General features: G+C 35.8%; 1 protein-coding gene across 1 annotated transcript; it reads left to right on the top strand.

Moving 5' to 3' along the window:
* Window positions 1-921: 921 nt before the first annotated feature.
* On the top strand, window positions 922-17,808 carry LOC126236980 (methionine-R-sulfoxide reductase B1-like). Its single transcript, XM_049946700.1, has 3 exons — window positions 922-1,245; window positions 2,778-2,950; window positions 12,167-17,808. Exons 1-3 carry the CDS (start codon window positions 1,148-1,150, stop codon window positions 12,346-12,348), a joined length of 453 nt encoding a protein of 150 aa, XP_049802657.1. The 5' UTR covers window positions 922-1,147; the 3' UTR covers window positions 12,349-17,808.
* The last annotated feature ends 978 nt before the right edge of the window (window positions 17,809-18,786 follow it).

Here is an 18,786-nt window from a genome sequence, read left to right as displayed (position 1 = left end):
GATGTGCGAGAATGAGAGTTTATTACCGATTGGTTTCTTTAAAAAGCGTTCGAGAAAGATCGTATCACGCAATCAATCGAATCTGCCATTATATTCTGGTCACCTGCTGATATGCCTAGCACATGCTGTCAATTATGCTTCATTCCACTCGCTCCGCACTTAACTGTCCTAAGTCGCAACTAATTGTAAACGCACAATATGTGTGAGCGTTGCGCAGGATGCAAAGCAGTCAATACGCTGAATTATCCATGAGATTCATCTCGGGGAATAACTTATGTTGACATATGCAGCGTAACGAAATTGGGGAATCCCAAGGCTAGACAGATTGGCATGTGGGCTGGTGAAAATCATGTTTGTGAAATAAATTGTCAAAAATTAAATAAACCATGAAAATTAAAATAATGAAAACGATAAAATCTCAACAATAAAAGGGTTTCAAAAGATCGTACAATAGGCGCGCGATCCGAAGGGTGCATCGTATGTTCGTCCACTATCATTTAACCTACATGTACAGTCCAGATCGTACGGTTGGCAACGCTGATGTCAGCCAACATACACACGCTAATTTTTCTTCAATCCAAGTCTTTCTGCCGGCAGTATTAAATTTGTGTTTACATTTACCCTCGGTTTACAATTAACCTGTTATACCCTACAGCACAGACAGAGGCATTTAAGCTATCGTTATTGTCGGGATCTCTATGTGAATGGAAAAGGAGAAAGCTCTAATAATTGGTATAATGGAACGTACAACATGACATGCACCTCACAGTGGATTTTAGAGTATAAATGTAGATGTTGACGTAGACGTGGATGTAGAAGTATTTGCAATTTTTGCTGCCTGTGGAAACACTGTGTGCTTTCTGTACAATATGATCATGTTGTGTTCTATCGACGACTTGGGTATGCCGATATCTCGATACAATGCATCGACATTTTCTAACCTCAACTTGCAAGAGTTGTATTAAGATATTCATCCCTAATATGGGAAAGAGGACAGAGATAGAACGTTTGTTGAATACATAATTAGGGCTTTTCTTGAAGGTGGTGATTGTATGCATGTGTGGATATAAATTTTGTGGACAGTTTTCAGGAGTGATCAGCCGCTCGCAAAAAAGTAACTGCGAGGCTTGCGGCAGACGACAGTATTATGGCAGATAGTGGCAAGGGACCTCACAGCAAAGAAGAACTTAAAAAGCGTTTGACACCAATGCAGTATTATGTTACTCAAGAAAAAGGAACTGAAAGGTATAGCTGCAACAGTTGTGACGAGATATGCACTACGCTCAGGCAGTTTAACGTTGCCCGCAACCTATTTTGTTCATATTACTCCATAAAATGTAATTAAAATTTGAATCCACATTCACATTATTCGTAGTATACTAACACTTTGTGTTGTTTATATTATACGAGCGTACTGTAGAGTCGGTGAATGTCATTGTTGTAACCACACAACACCAGCGTTATTTTCTTTAGTCTGACATTTTTAATAATAGAGAGAAACTAGAAACTTGTTTATACCAACGCTGAGAATGAAATTGGCTTTTTAAAGTCGGTTGCGTACTACGAATGCAATGAAACCTCTTGAAAGTAAAGACGCGCTGCTTGCTGTGAAATGGGAGTGACACAAGGGCGCCTTACATAATGAAATTCTGGAGATTACTTTTCACATTTAGACTTGTGTTGGTGCAATGGTAACCTCAAATTCAACGCCCATATTTCGTGCCACGGAAGTGTCTGAGGCTATGAGTAAGAACTGCTTATAGTCAATACTGAGCAGCCTACATTGTTTTGCTAAATAAGAAAAAAATGTTGTGGAAGTCAGCAAAACGACGTACAGTATGAGTTAGGGCACTATATCAACAATGGACTTCAAATTGGTAAGATTGTTGCATTCATCATTAGATAGTGTCATGGCAAAGGAATTTTAATCGATTTTCCATCATCAAATACAGAACACGGCTTACATGTAATGGAAAGATAGCTGTAGGCTACGAAAATAGTGTTGAGGAAATAGTTGTTGTACGGTGATTAGTTTATGAAGTTAATAAGAATGTGTAGCAGTGGACTACAAGGGATACCGCAAAGGAATGTCTGTTGCTTTGTGAATTTGTAACTGTACCTCCTGTCAGAGAAATTTTCTCATTAGTGTTTCCCTATTTGCTAGCAAACTGTGAGTTGCAGTGATTTTAATTAACAGCAAAATATATAGAAGCTTAATATTAATCATTTTTACAGCACTAAAGCTATTTGGTTTGAGTATTGTAATGTTTTCCAAACCTTGTCTTGTGGTCGTGGATTATGATACCCTTAGGCCTATGTGTTGGTTGAAGTATTACAGGAGACCAAAGGGAATAGACTTACAAATGGATGCAGTGTTATTGCCTACAAATAATGCTCCTTACTTTTGTCTTTTAAACTTTTTTGTTTCACTGGGAAAATAATATTTGTGTTTCGAAAATATTTTATGATTTTTAAATTTGAGTCCATAGCCTATGTTATTGTGATTACAGATGTTCTGTTTTTTCTCATCATTTTACTGATTTCACAATTTCTCATTGAACAGTCAGGTTGCAGTGTGCTAGTGACAGTATTTTCTTCAACATCCTAATGCATTTTAGTGCCTCATAGTATGCGATTATGCATCTGTTGATAACGAGTCACGTTGTTGAAATGTAATCCTATATAGACACTGCTACCTGGCAGTATAATCGAGAAGTCATCAATTATGGATGGTTGGTGAGGTTACAAATTTTTGTACTAACTGAAACTCCTTACAGGGCATTTACTGGCAAGTACAATAAAACTACAGATGCTGGAACATACAGCTGTGTTGTTTGCAATGAGGACCTATTTTCATCAGATACAAAATTTGAATCTGGCTGTGGGTGGCCAGCATTTAATGATGTTATAAACCAAGGCAAAGTTAAGCTTACTAAGGACACATCTCATGGTATGTTTGTGTTATATGTTTACTTCTTGTGCAGTGTATGAATTAACAGTATATTAATTTTATAGCTGAATTAATCATAATAATATACAGTGCTTATCAAAAAGATGCTCACAAAAACATAATTTGTGAATTACTCTTGACATATGATATATGACTTCTGATGCTTTTCTGCCTTGATCAGGTACTCAAGAAAAGTGGTAAACAGAAGGGGAAGAACTTTTTTCTTTGCCTTAAAACAGAGTTTTAGGATACAGATTTTATTAATGTTTTAGTATGGGCTATGTAAAAGTAATAAAAAGCTAGTTTTAGGAACTTTGGTCTCCAGTTGCATAAAATGGATCAAAATCCCAGTCAGTATTAAATTGTAACCAACCAGTGGTCTTTGATAGCATTGTTCCTATATGTGGCTATGTTATCATACTTGTGTAATTTCAATGACAAGTGGGGTCTGAGTGGAATGGACGTGAATGAAAACACAGTTACATCATAGTTGACTAAAAACAAGTGACATGATCAAGCACAGCTACATAAATAAGGGTCTGTCAACTACAGAACGCTCAGTAGCTGCCACTTGGTGATGACTGGGAAACACTTGGTTGACAGTTCATGAAGTTTGAACCATTTGAGCTGCTTGTAAGCTAGTGATTTTTCAAAAAATTCCCTTGCCGCAAGGCTGTACTTGAGGGAAGAAAAGGCTGCCTTTTGTACACAGAAACAGTCAATTTCGTTAAGTAAGCAAAAGATGGTTTTGAATTAATTTTACATGGAACAGTTCATTATGTAGAATGATTGTCAAGTTGTAGAGACTCTTACACCAGTCAGATAATTCTTTACATGTAGTCAGATTTTTTAAGTTCCATCGAAGTTTTCACTTGTCTGTCAGTTTGCTGACACTATAGTGATATTTCGCATATGGAACAGCATTGATTATCTAATACTGATAAACTGGAATATTGGTTAAGTAGTAGTATTCCGATTAGGAAATTCAAATTGCACAATGTGCCATGTGCAAGTTCTGCTGGTGCTGGTCTGGCCGTTTCAGCAGTCCCCTCCCTCCCTTGTCCTTTCCTCCTCCAACCACCGTTGTAGCTGTTCTGTGTTGATGTCTGAACCTTTGCTTGTAACAGAGTGAGCTGCTGTTGTTGACTAATGGTAAACAGGTTGACTGGTGTGTTAGAAACATATAGATGAGTTGAAGAAAGGTATTAGTGGACCAAGCTTAGCTTGACAGTAGGTTGTCGTAAATGGAATAATAACTAGGCCTATATTAAAAAGAGTAGCGATGCCATTACAAAATTTGTGAACATACTTGGCAATGAAGATTTAAGTGTACACAAAAAATCTATGGAAGTGATAGAAGAGCACAATTTACACACAGAACTAAGTTAGTAATTGGTTTGTTCTGGTGAGTCCATCATTAGAACTGCAGAGCAACGCCAGACAGGTGCTTTGTATCTAAACTGGCTGGGCTGATTAAATCGTCTTTAGGACTTGAAGAATGAGACCAGGAAATTCTTCAAGACTGTCTTGAATGAATATAACGTTTTGGACCCCAGCTGTTGAGTATCAACAAGTGATGAAATAATTGCTCTTGTCTGTGCCAATTGCTCCCTTTAAAATGTTTGATATTTGGTGGCAAAAACCTCAAATCTGATGCAGAAACAAATTTTCGACTTTTAGGTGACTGTAAGCCTAATGTAATGGCCATTTTGGACTTTTCAAACTGGGCTGTGTAGTCCACTGTGTTTCTTCTGAGAGGTGTGATACAAAATACAAATGTACAGTTTTGTGTTTGATTGTTACTTTTTGTTTCATGCTCCTATGAACACCAGTAATTTACTCATAAAATCAGTTATCCTAGTATCCCCATCCCCAGCTGCTTGAGGCAACCAGTGCTTTACTGTATTGTAATTAACAGACTGTCTTGTTAGCGGACATAGTCAGCTAATTAAAGCCAATGGCTAAATTGGAGTGCTAACAGAAGATAATGACTGCAGTAGCTCTCTAGCCTATGGAAATTACTTACTAACATTGCTAAAATATCAGACACCAAAGAGAAGAACCCTAAACAAAAAACTTGAAAAATTTTCCTTCAGGTAATCGTTTAGTAAAGTCATTACTTGAAATTATTGTGTTAAGGTATTTGGAAAAGTGTAGCTAAAAATGAGATGAAAGGGGTATGAAAACTCGAGTTAACTTTATCTACATCTGTATTCCATCACACGTTGTGTAGAGTGTGGTTGAAGGTACATTCTGAACCAGTATCTTTCTCTGTCCTTTCTATTAGACTTACATACAGAGGTTATGTGGGAACTACATTGTAATATAATGTTATTGTTGTTATGTGCAGTGGAGGAGATAATATTTACTGTGGGCTCTTATGATATGCCCACAGTCAATGTTTTGAGAATAAGCCTGTCTGTAATACCACATTATCTTTACCAAAGTGTCCCTCTGGAATTTGTGGAGCATATCCTTTACACTTTCGTTCTGACGAAACAAACTATTAATAAATGACACATTTCATCACTATTTCTTTGTGATGTTCCTAGCTAGACTGACAGGACTGTATTAAGGAATTGGTTGAATAAGTTTTGTTAAATTGATAGCGGTCAGATCAGATATTTGTGAAACATGTTGAAGAAACAAGAAGTAAAGTCCTCCATTGTGCACTGGTGGCTTATGGACTGCAATTTTTCTCTTGGGAAGAAGACACAATGACTAATAAAAAAAGGCTTCAACATTTTCACGGTATTCTGCTTTACTGTCATGAAGGTTTAATAATAAAAAAAAGAACCAAGCTGCATTGCATCTTCCAGTAGTTGAAATTTGGCACCTAAGTTTCTTAATAGTTCCAGTACATGTTTGATAAATCAGTGTGGTCATATGAAATTGGTGTTTCAGTTGTATCCAAGCTATTTTTAGGCCCTAAAGTTGTGCAAAATATTGGATTGAATACATTCAATACCTTGAGAAAAGATGACTCAGCATGTAGAAAATTGCTGATCAAACAGACAAGAAATTTTTTAACAACTGTAGCTTAGATTTCGAAGTTAGCTTAACCACAGCGCCATATTATAGTTAACTGTTCAGTATTTTATTGTGCCACTTACAAATGTTTTTGTTGTTGGACTTCACAACACATATGTATAGCTAGTACATCACTTTATCGGGAATAATTGCACTACAGGCTTGGAATAGATAGTTGTTGGGATGCAAACAGCATCTGGAATTCCAAATTACTTACTTAAATCTTTTACGTACATCATTGCTTTCATTCTCACACACAAACCTTTTCATCTGGTTCATCTGATGATTGAGAAGCTCCAATATAATGCATTAATGTAAAAAATCCAGAAAAATTTACCCATACATTCTACCGTTTTTTTTCTTCTTTTTTTTTCTTTTTAGATAGTTCTAAAAATATCAGTCATTTTTCTGTATCCACAGTCATTCCATGGAAAGGTACCACACACTTCTCTTGACATCCATGTGGGGTGGGGGTGTGTCATATTGCATGGTGTTACTTGAAAACTTTTGTGAACATGGATAAAGTATCCTAACCTGAAATCTTGCTCCCTCACATAGCATAGATCATTATTTGAAGAATGATGTAAAAGTAAAGATAACAACTTGCCAAATCGAAGAGGAGTTGAGTAATTGACATGCACGTAAACAAGACTGGAAATTTTGCTTGTTTTTGAGCAAATCGTATTTTGAGTTGTGCTTGTGTATGTACCCACATACATATGCACCCACACACACTTGTGTAGCTGCATCATGCCGGCAGTGTGTGTACACATTACCTTCACTCATAAGTTATTTACATTCTGCCACAAGTTTCTGTGACCATATTTAAAAAATGAGAATCTCTTGCATGCAAGGCAAGTGATGTGTGCTCTTGTAAGTAAATGACTTTCTTTTGCTATTGTTTGTTGTAACGTAACAGCAGCTCAATCTTTGTGAATGACAGAATGATTGTGGCTTTTTTGAAGAAACTGTGCTGATATTGGTGGACTGCCAAGCATATGGAAAACATACGGACAGCTGTGCTCAAACCAGGCGACAGTAGTGATATGGAGATTTACCATAATGTAACCTTAGGAAGTTAATTGTTTGGAGACCATTGACAGTGCTGCTTATATTGAGACCATGGACGTGCATTGCTGCTCTAATCTCAATGGGAATATTTTCAGCAAGATAATATGCCAGCTCGTAAGTCTCGTACGCTAGTGAAATTATATGCATATTATACTTTGAATTGAGGATATTTGTAATAGAGTTGGAATAAAATTCACAGGTGAAGTGGTCTAAAAGTAACAGAAATTGCATAATGCTGAAACATTGTAGGTTTATCCTAGTGGGTTCATTAATTACTTGATTCCCAGAGGACAGTCATTATTTTTCTAAGACATTTCTGATTAACATAAAAGAATTGACATGTAGTTCCCTTTCATTGATGTACATACTGTTTTCATAAGCACTGTATGTGATATGCACCTTTTTGCCAGTATATATATCTTAAAGTAGTACAATTAGATTATTTTTAACACTGTTATGACAACTATTATGATTATGTATGGTCATAGTCCTGCATGTTCCTTGCTATGTAAACAAATTTTATTATAACTTACTGGTGTGCAAGAACCTTTTTAGTGGTTATATTTGTGGTGTTGACATAACTGATCAGTATACCATAGAACTGCCAAGTAATTCTTCACACTTATTGCCACAGTTGACAAACAACTTGCTTTGTGATGCTACTGACCAAAGTTGGTAAAGAGTGTATACACATGAGAATGTTTTAATACTTGTCACTTCACAGATGGGATTCTTAATGGGTGCTGGCATAGAAGCTGTATGTGATTATAGAATTGGAGGAGAAAATGCATGTTAGAGAGGAATGTAAACTGAAGATATTGGAGGTGGTGGTTTCTTATTTTGTCTTTTTTCAGATTTCATGGTCTGTTACGCACTTAACTTTCCCTGGGTTGTTTTTGTACATCTGCGGGCTGTAAGGTATTGAAAGGGTGACATTTAATTGAAGAACTGTGACTATTTGGTATTTTTCATCTTTCCATTGTTTTAGTTCTGTCAAGGACCTGAAAGGAACTCCTGAGCTACTTACCTGGATACTCATCTAAATTAGAAGAAATTTTTTGTCCATACTTTTGAAACTGCATACTGTCAAATTACACCCTAGTCATTTTGTGATACTCTGAAAATCTAATTCCATCAAACAATAGAAAATCCAGGATCTAATAGATGCAAGAAGCAGCATGACACATCACCACTACATGTCCACTGGCTTAAATTGAAGTAGATCTTAGGTTGATTTTGTTTTGAATGAAATGCATTTTTTTCCACATTGCTTCATTTTTAGAAATCATCAAAAGAACCTGAGTTTTAGATTTTGTGTAAAATATGCTGTTTGTTCAGCATTTTGTGTTGTTTCATTTGAAGCTGTAATTGTACTATCTTTTGATCGATGTTATGTATGTCATACTTAATGTCATCTTGCGGAATTTTCTGGAGCTGTTAACACGAAACAATACTTACAGATTCCTCTGGTTGGTGCAGACTGAGCAGATGTTCTAAGTGTGATTAGAAACATTCAGACTGCTCTTTCCACAGTTATTGTTGATGCATCATTATTATCCTTCATTCTGTACTTTTTTTATTCCGTAGCGTAAAAGACCATTATGCCTTAGTGTGGGTAAATAAGATTTTGTATTGTGTTTGCAAAAATGAACATGGGAACAAAGGCAGATGTTATCTGTATTTTGGTACATAGCCTGTTTTTTTTTTTTTTTTTTTTTTGAAGAATGCTCTAGGACCTTGTAGATCAGACACCCTCAGCCTTTGTCATAACCTTCTAGACTTAAGTTTATAAAAAATATGGAACGCCCCCCAGGATATTGGCACATGAACTATTTATCAGTAAATGCATTGTGAATTACACAGCTTTGCATGGACAGTCACGTTCCTCTCTCTGTACATGGAAAAAAAAAGAAAAATGACAAATTTGGTAATACAGGGATTGGAAGGAATATACATCAACTAATAGAAAAGTGAATACTTTTACTAATATCTTGATTCCTATTCATTATTGAGTTTAATGTTTCTGCACATCATGTATGGAAACAAAACGCTGTGTCCCTCTCCTCGCTTCCCCTTTTCACTATCTGCCCTCTCCACCCTTCTCAGCCGCATATTCTGTACAACCTTGATTAATGTGCTTTAATATCAATTTGGATGGACGATGATATTACTGACAAGGTTGAAGAAATATTGGTAATGTTTATCAGATTTTCACATATTTATGAAAAAATTGTTAGAAAATATTTCAATATCGAGCATCAAATTGTGGAAAAAATAAATTTACTCTTAGGATTCCTACAGGAGATGTACAATAGTCACAGCACAATAGTCACACTTTCTGCATCAATACACTTTCTCTAAAGTTACCTAACAGAACTTTCACTGTTCTTCCTAGAACTCCTATTTAAGTTACTTGAGCATCTCTGTTACACTTCTGTATGGGCTATATATACCTGTTAAGATTCTAGCAGCACTTCTCTGAATTGGTTTGATGTTTGTTGTCTACCTAGTTCATGACTCCAAATGCTGGAACTGTACACTAGAACTGGTAGCACGAGCGTCTTTTATACAGTTTCCTTGCAGATGTGTTCATTTTCCCAGAATATTTCCAAGAAATCTGTTGTCTCCAGAATGAAATTTTCTCTCTGCAGGAGAATGTTCACTGATATGGAACTTCCTGGCAGATTAAAACTGTATGCTAGACCAAGGCTGAACTTGGGACCTTGCCTTGTGTGGGCAAGTGCTCTACCAACTGAGTGACTCAAGTGCAACTTGCGACCCATATTCACAGCTTTACTTCCTCCAGATTCAGAATTCTAGTCTCAATCCAGGACTCAGTTTTCATCTTTCAGGAGGTTTCAAATCTGTCTTTATTGACGTTTACTAATACTGAATTTCACATGCTAGTCAAATGTCATATTGCTTCTGAGTATTACTCCTAAATACTTGTACAATACGATGTGCTCAAGACTTTGATCACTAATCTAGTAATCAGGTATCAGGTTCTTTCTCTTTATTGTAGACATTACCGTACATTTTTTGTCAATGAGAGCTTTAGTTTTGTGTTTTTTAATACTCCGCCAGATTTTTAAAAATTTGTTGTTAGTGTTAATCTGTAAATTGGGGTTCAGATGTACCACTCAGCCCTAAATCATCCTTTCCTTATTGAGAAGAAAAAAGAGCTTTCTTCAAACTTCAGAGCCAAAAAATTCTTTGGATGGTGTAAGCCACACAAGTCTTCGTAAATCAGAAATACCTGAAAGATTTAGTTACTATTGATAATTGGAGGATTGATGTAGCTGTGTATGTAGTGAAAAAATTCTAAAAGCTGAGCATAGTGGAGAATTACCACGTTCTGTTGGGCACAATATATGCAAAGTGTCATACTCATTCTACATTCACCTGCATTCTGCAATATTTCTTGGGTCTTATGGCATGGAATTTCAGTAATTTTGTGTCAACAGCACAGGCATGCAGAACGGATGCTGATTAATCAGTGTTATCAAGTAAAGTGGACTGGACCTCCAAGAGACCTTTTCAACCAAATTCATTTTAGCCTATTGTATAATATTTATTACAGTTCAATATTGAGCAGCACACTTATGAAATAGTTTTTGTACCATGATGATCCTAGAAATTTCTGTTTGGCTGCTCATTTATCTTTGTTTTGGTTGGGATTATTTTCAGTACTCCATGTATTTTTAAGTTTTCTACATTGTACACTTAGTTTCAATAGGTGAGATTTATGCTGCAAATGATGATCCTATTATTATTACTGTTAATGCAATGCTGTAAAAGTTATCAGCAGGCACTACAATAACAAATGTACAGGATCCCTGTGTCTTATCTGCAGTGGCTGATACAGAGATCACAGCAGCGTACAACTTGAAACACAATTCTTAAACACCTGTCCATGAAATTTTTTTACTTCATTTTGTGAGGGTGAGGACAGAGGTGTGTGTGTGTGTGTGTGTGTGTGTGTGTGTGTGTGTGTGTGTGTGCAACTTTTAACCCCTGCGGAGTCATAAGTGCTACAGTAATGTAGTAGAATGAATTGGAATCCATATTTAGTTTCCTTTATTGAGTGCTCACACTGTTATACTGCAAGAGATGGTGCAGTAGTACAAGTGATAGACTTGGGGGTTTCAGATATCTGTCCACTCTTCTTGGTACATATCCCCTTAAAACTCATCAGGCAAAAGCTTGGATCAATCCTTCGACAAAGTTCTGATAATTGTTCTCCCTTGTTCTTTTCCAACTGAGCATCTCTATTGACTGTATACAGCTAAGAAATGAATAAATGTTTTTTATAATTTATTGGAACTGAAACTGCTTATTTACGGAGGACTTGAAATTACTCCATTAGTCAATTTTGCCTAAGTATCATGTTACTTACTATAAATGAAACAGTTTCAGTGTCACCGGGGCTGCTGATTGACAGTTAAATATTACAGAGAAAAATACATAACTGGCTGATCAGACACAACAAAGTTTTGTTTTCAAAACAGGCAGTGTTGCTAATCTTTGTTGGCAATTGGTCTTCAGCAATGTTTGTCTAATTAGAACGCATGTTTGTGGTTTACCCTGCGTGTCCCCTTTAAATGTGTGTGTTTTAAATGATGCCTCACCTTTGTGCATAACCTGGTGCATGCATTTTCCTTTTGTTTCTTTTTAGTTACTGAAACAAACCACTAGTTGCAAGTTGACTTACTTCCCTATAACTGAGATTTCATGCCACTACACTTATCAAAATAACATGGAGTATCTTTCTGTATAATAGCACACAGAATAAACTGCATGTGCAACTAACTTAACATGCAATCAAAATTTCAGTGCCAAATATTTATTGACCAGATACATATTAAATTCTGCTGAGAAATACTGTATAATATTACTCCCATGTAAAATCTTTATCTTTTTGAAAATTGCATCCTGGTCAGATTGGTTATTACCGAAAGAAAAGTAATTTTACTTACAGTCTGTGTAATGTCTTCCCAGTTTTGGTTGCCCTTTGAGCAAACTGTAACTGGTGGTTGGGTTTTCTAACCTTCTTCTGTCTGTGCTTGTTTTCTGCCTGCCTGCCTATACCTCCCTCCGAACTGCAAACCACTACAGTTGGGGGCAACCTTCTGTTATTGGTCGCAAACCCAGGCATGGTGCGTACTGAGGTGACCTGTGCCAACTGTGGAGCTCATCTGGGCCATGTGTTCAACGATGGACCAAAGCCCACGGGAAGAAGATTCTGCATCAACAGTGCTGCACTTAATTTTCGACCACTGCATCAACCAGAGCAGTGAGCTTTGTCTTTCAGCATAGGACAGAAGATGTTTAAAAACCTTATTTCAGAATTTGAGTGATAAGAAAATGAATTTTGATTATGTCTGTGCAGGCACTAGTATGCTTTTGAAATTGATTTCATTGGTTTCACTGTTGACATAAATTGATGTAAATGTAACTGAAACAGTGAATATTCTTTATAGTAAATTATTGGTAATGTGAATCTCTAACCTACCATTCATTTGACATTTATTTTGTATGGCATTTGACACAAGCTTTGGTGTTGTGAATGTTTTACAGTATTTTTGGAGCATATATTTTGGATGTCGTATTACATATGCAATGGATGTTTTAAGTGCCTGGCGCTTTGTTACCTGTGACTTTGCGGAAAGTGCACATTTTTTATTCAAAGGTTGGTTGCAGAAAATCTTGTATTGTGCAGGAAAGTCTTTTTCCAAAACCTATTGCCTTTGTACTGGAGTACTGCAAATAAGTACAAACAGACATAACCTTATTGAGATATTGCAAACACCTTTCTCAAAGTAAAATGTTAATCTTGGAACAGTTATTTTCAATGCCTTATGTGTCTGTTACTATATTTTATGAAGGAATTAATGTTATTTTTATTATGATTTTTCCTGAAATCAGATACTTGACACTGTACTGATCAAACTGTTTTTCACTGTGATATAACCAGAGTTAAGAGGCCTATTTTAGATAGCTCACAGTAAGCAAATGATTCCATTTTCGTTTTTGAATAAAATTGCTCTCAAAGATAAATGGTTTGACTGCCGTTGATATAAAGAAAGAAATATATATACATGGTTCTTACACTATAACTGTTAACTCCGTTAACTGTGTTGTTAATACACCATTAATTAAAAAGTGTGCATTACGTATGGAAAAGGTTGTTCTGTGATCTTACTCAGTTGTGACTAGTGTGAACCATAATAAACTTAGAGACTTTTTCTTTGTTGTATGTGTTACTAGCTGATCTCTTACTGGGCATGCTCAGTGTTTGATATGATAATGTGTAACTGCATAGCCCCTAACCCTTACGTAAATACACACACTGCTCCATCAGTGTTCTACTAACCTCAGTTTAGCGTAATTTTTGTTGTTTTGCTTGATTTGCTTCATTTTCCCAGCATTTGCTATGCTTTGTATTTATATTGTGCAGAATTTTTGACTCAATATTTGATTCTTTTTTTGCTTCATCTAAAATATTCTTGACACTTTCTTACACAGTTTAATTCCTGCATTGTGTGATAATATCATATTTGTATGTACTGTTTGGTTACTTTTTATAAGCTTGACAGTACGGTATTATTTTCTTGTCTAACATCCTCTTTTCATCTCTGTTTTTGTATGTCATTTCTGTCCAGTTTCTTAAGAAAATCTTAATAGTGCAGTGAACTTCAAGAGAAATGTAAACAGAAATTAGTAGTGCATTCTGTTAGAATTGTGTTGACTGTATTTATTAATTATATCTTTTTTTACATGAGGTGTTTGACAAGCACATGCTGTAATACATTAAGGGAGCAAACACTGTTTTTCCCTTCCCCTACCAGTATGGTTAACCAGTCTGTGATCTAAGTGTCTTTCCATCAGATATTTTATTTGCTGCACTTTTTCTTGCAATTCCTAAGTGAAATGTTAAGTGCTTCGCTCTTCATAAACTATTATATAATTTTTCACGTTTCCTTTATTTATGAGCATCATAACACAATTTTTTCATGTATGTTTTATTGGCTACCATTCTACATATCAATCAGTCAGCAATGGGTACAACTCCTATTTCTCCCAGAAGTGAAACATGCTGGATATTTTCATGGCTATAATTTTTTTTTTTGGAAATGGGCATTAAATGTAATTGCCATGTATGCTCTTGTGTGAAATCACTGCCATGTGACACTTCAATGTAGTGAATATCAAAGTAAATCTGACTGAGCTTTGCAGCTTTACAGGGGAGTAATTATGCTTAGTACCTGCAAAAACTGTTTTATGTATGGCTATAAACCATTATGCTAGATTCACAATTACTGAGTGTATATATTTGGATAATGTAAAGAAATGATGTATTTTGAAGCCTCTATTGTCAAATGAAGGGAAATGTTTGCATTGCTACAGCAGTTGAGCATATACAAGCACATGGTTGAATTGTCTGGAGTTAATATTGTCATTTTTATGTGGAGATTACTTAGTTCTTTTTAAAAAAAGTCTCTTGCAGCAAACTTAGTGTTTTTGCTATATAATATATGGATGGTTAACAGCTGTTGGGGCATAATCCACATTTATATGGAGATATTTACTTCCAAAGTTTCAGCCTTACAGAAAAATCAATATGGGTGATAATAAACATTCTTTCTTGTATTGCAAAAATAAAAGAATCTCAAATGTTCCACTATTTTTGTTTTTAGATAAATGAACTACTTAAACCATTTTAATAATAACTGCAAAAGGTTAGATATGTTTCGTCCTATAAAACTTCTTGAACAACATTTTTTTGCAGTTGGTAAGTCACTAAAACACTTTACAGGAAACAAAATTGATTTATTCAGATCCATCTGTGTGCTCACCATAATGTTGTTTTCAGCTATAAGTTTTTATAAATCAATCATGGTGTATTGGAGGTATACACTGAAGAGATATCGAATATCATCTTTTCTTTCACAGTAACTCTGCTTTCTCAGTAAAGCAATGGTATAGAATCCGTTTTGAGTGCTTGGTGGTTTTTCTTTACTAGACTTCACAAATTTACACCTATGAATGGAGAAATTTCCTCCAAAATATATGCAGTAAAAAGGCTCTTTAGTTAATCCTTTTACAGTTTTAGTCAACCAATACCGAGACGGTTCATTTTGTCTGTATTTACTCATGTATTCTTTCTGTTTCTAATAAGTGCTCTACTCACTTTGTTGAGCACAAAATGTGGTTTCTGTGTCATAGATATGCAGTCATGTGGATTGCATACATGTTGGTTGTGAATATTTTCTCTTCATATTACACCAAAATCTGTTACATAAGTTGACATACCATGACTAGGAGGCAAATGATAGTAGCAATGACACTTTCCTCTTATATTCCCTCCACACGAATTGCTGTACAAATTATTGTGTGTCCTGTGTTTCTAACTTCATCAAGAATCTCAAGTTATATACTCAGAACTGACATTTATAATAAGCCATACATATCGTTAGCACTGGGGATGGCAAAGTTTCCTGCAAGTCAAACATGAATACTTGACAAATACCATTAATTGATTTTGCTTCCAGGACATTCCTTTACTTTGCTTCCTAGACCTATCCTGGTTTTGCTTCTTCATTACGTCTGCTTTGATACTATTCTGCTATTCAAGGTCTTCTTTTTATGTGATTTTTGACAGTTAATTCTGTTAGCAATCATGTTTATCACGTTACTGACAAGTATCATGCACCAGGTGATGGAATCACAGAACCTATTACAAACAGTATAATCAACCCCCTTTTTCATCTTATAGGAGTTAAGTTCTTGTTGTGCTGAGGTGATAAATTTACTTTAGTGTAACTCCTACTTGTCTGTGACACTTTTATTCAATCTGTTCTGAAGATATTTTTCTTTGCGCAATCCATTTTGAAATTGCTAGCAAATATTTTCTCTCAATTTTCTCATGTGATATCTTACCACCACAGTTTGTAGGACAACTGCAGAATTTTGTTGAACAAGATTTAGCTGGAACAAGCTTACCAATTGTCACTGTCTACAGTTCACCACTCTGAAACTTCAGTTCTCTCACATACTTTTTCTAAATGGTCAGATTTGATACTTGTTTGTCTCTCTTATTTTTTCTAGGATGAATTACTTCATCTTGTGATGGTCTGCTGCCTCCTAATGGGTCATAATCCCTGTCTGTCTCTGAATAATCAGTATTGGTGTCACCAGAGTTCAAACTTGTATCTGAAAATACCAAACATAACATGAAAAAGCACACGCCAAACATGCTTAATCCATATATTTAGTTACATCTTAATCTGTTTATTGCAAGCATATGCAATTTTCAAGTGGCAGGCTTGAACTGTACCTTTTGCAAAGTGTGGGCTCGTCTCCTCTTGGGTTTTGCCACCTCATTGGTGGGATCTCCAGCTAGTTCAGTATTCTCTTGCATAGTATCTCCCATTTTACTTTCAAGTTCAGGTGTTTGTTGTATGGGTTAGGCATCAGTGGTGTACTAAGAGACAGTTGCATTTTAGTTTCAGAACTGCTTCATAATGAACACAGATCTCAGTGCCTTGTACGTCATTAGGCATTTCTGATAGTGACAGAATTGGCATTTCCCCACACGTTGCACATTGATGTCATAAATTGGAGTTTAGTGGGTTAGCTATCTGTGGCTTTAGCTGTCCATATTTTATATCAGAGACTGTTGTGAAAAATACTCAGAAATACTTAGTTTTTAACAGATCTCAGTGTTTATTTTAGAAAAGATGTTCCTTCCTCGCACATCTTGATACTTCTGAAAATCCTGTATTTTATGATACTGTATTGTTATGTACTTAATAAATTAATTCAGAAAATCAGATTATAGTTTAGCCCTCCCTGAGAAAAAAATGCCTGTTTTAGCCCCATGGGATTATAAGCATTAAAGTTACGTTGACATTAGGGAGTGAGACTAAGAATTTTAATGAAATAAGTGAATGTTTACAAATACTAGGTTGCTTTCCATGTCCATTCCTCCTCCGCCTCCTCTTCCTCCTCCTCCTCACAGTTTTTGAAGTTGATTATAGTCTTATAACAACGTTCCTGGCAGTTGAGTTTCTCTTTAAGTTATGCTGTGCTATTTTAAAGGCATTTTTGAGAGGTACACAAATAACTAAGAACTTTACGGTGCAGTGTAAATTCTAGCTCTGACAAGTTAATCAAATGTAAATTTGAATTTTAATGTGCATTTATTATTTGAATACTGATACGTTCTTCATAAGTTGTACAGTTTGATTTGAAACATTTCTAATGTAAGATTTTAAATAGTATTAACATGTACCAACATTACTATGGTTAAAATTATCTCTTATATGAAATAAAACTGCTTTCTGTGCAAGTTGTACCTGTTACAAGAAAACAATAAGTTACTTCAGTTAAAATATTGCGCCTAAGAGTGTTTTTTTTTTTGACTGATTATATTATGTGCAGTAAATATATGGAAGAACAATATCTGGAGCAACATTTTCCTTCTGCTTATTTAATGTGTGTATAAATCTAAATGTGAATTCATTTTTTCCTGTTGTGTTAATTGATGTATAACATGTAGTGCAGATTCTGAAATGTTAACTCAGGAGATGATGACATTCGCTTGTTAAGTGGTGTTTTGCTTGTGTCAGTCGGTTTGCGAGGCACTAAAGAAAGTAACATATTTTTGTAAGAATGATGTACTACAGTTTTAACACATAACAAACTAGTCAGTAATGAGATATAAGAATTATCTAAATAAAAACTTTGTTACTAAAGTTTGTATGATTACTGAGTGTTGTGAAATGTTTGTGTGAGTTTATATTATCTAGAAATGAGCAAATTAGTGGACTGCTCTGTGGTGACTGCTTGTTCCAAGAATGCGTAATTCATTCCATGCTGTATCTATCAGAACTGGTGTTGGAGGAGGCAAATTAATCAATGTGTACATCTAGGAATATAATTAGTCTGTAGCTTGCATGTCCCTAATTCCACAGACAAGGTGTCACAGTTTGTGCTAGGATATGAACTGTCAGTCTAGATGTCTTCTGCATGTGCAGATGTTTGAATGAGAAGGCCTTTGTGATGATGAAAATGAGCTTGGGTGGCTTGTTTTCTCTGTGGGCATCCAACTGTTAATCAGATGTGATGTCCAGTTGATGATATGATTGTTCTAAGTATGTATTGTGACTTTCGTCTCCACCAAAGTTATGTTTGTGAAGGATGTCATGGTGCACCATTGTTTGCATGCCACGTTCAACTGGGTGTTGCCTAGTAACTGGCTGGGGTAAGTGGCTGGCAGATCAGTCAGTCCTAAAACATCCTATAGCATATTTTGGCATTCAATCCAACCTCCTTTGTGACAACTGGTTTCTGCAATGTGAATTTTCGTTCTCCATTAATATGATGGTGTTGTTGCCCATCCCGCTTTGATATTCAGTTTGATTTTCGCTGCACTGCTGATAAGAAATCTTCCGCCCATAAGAATAACACAGGCGGAAGTTGCGCAACGTTTGATTTTCCAGCAACACGAGCTAAGTAAATATATATAGCGGTGCCGGAGGTGCTCAGCCAGCGCTGAATACTCTTAAGTCCGTTCTGTTGTGGTACAAGAAAATTGAATGTTGCAACCAACAAAAGTAATAGGTCCTTGTAGTAACTCCTGTTGACCAGTCTCATTTGGTGTAATTGAAAATGTATCCACTGTCTTGTACACTGGCATTCTGCTCCTCCTCACGTATCTTCTGCGACGGTAA

Source organism: Schistocerca nitens, chromosome 2 (assembly GCF_023898315.1).
Source record: "Schistocerca nitens isolate TAMUIC-IGC-003100 chromosome 2, iqSchNite1.1, whole genome shotgun sequence".
NCBI classification, from domain to species: Eukaryota; Metazoa; Arthropoda; class Insecta; order Orthoptera; family Acrididae; genus Schistocerca; species Schistocerca nitens.
Note: the sequence above shows the minus strand (reverse complement) of the source record. Positions and strands in the feature narration are given on the sequence as shown.

Excerpts from the sequence above, each read along its gene's own strand:
- LOC126236980 (XM_049946700.1), top strand. The coding sequence starts at position 1,148 with ATGGCAGATAGTGGCAAGGGACCTCACAGCAAAGAAGAACTTAAAAAG. Across the intron at positions 1,246-2,777 it reads CAAGAAAAAGGAACTGAAAG|GGCATTTACTGGCAAGTACA; the intron begins GTATAGCTGCAA and ends AACTCCTTACAG. Across the intron at positions 2,951-12,166 it reads TACTAAGGACACATCTCATG|TTGGGGGCAACCTTCTGTTA; the intron begins GTATGTTTGTGT and ends AAACCACTACAG.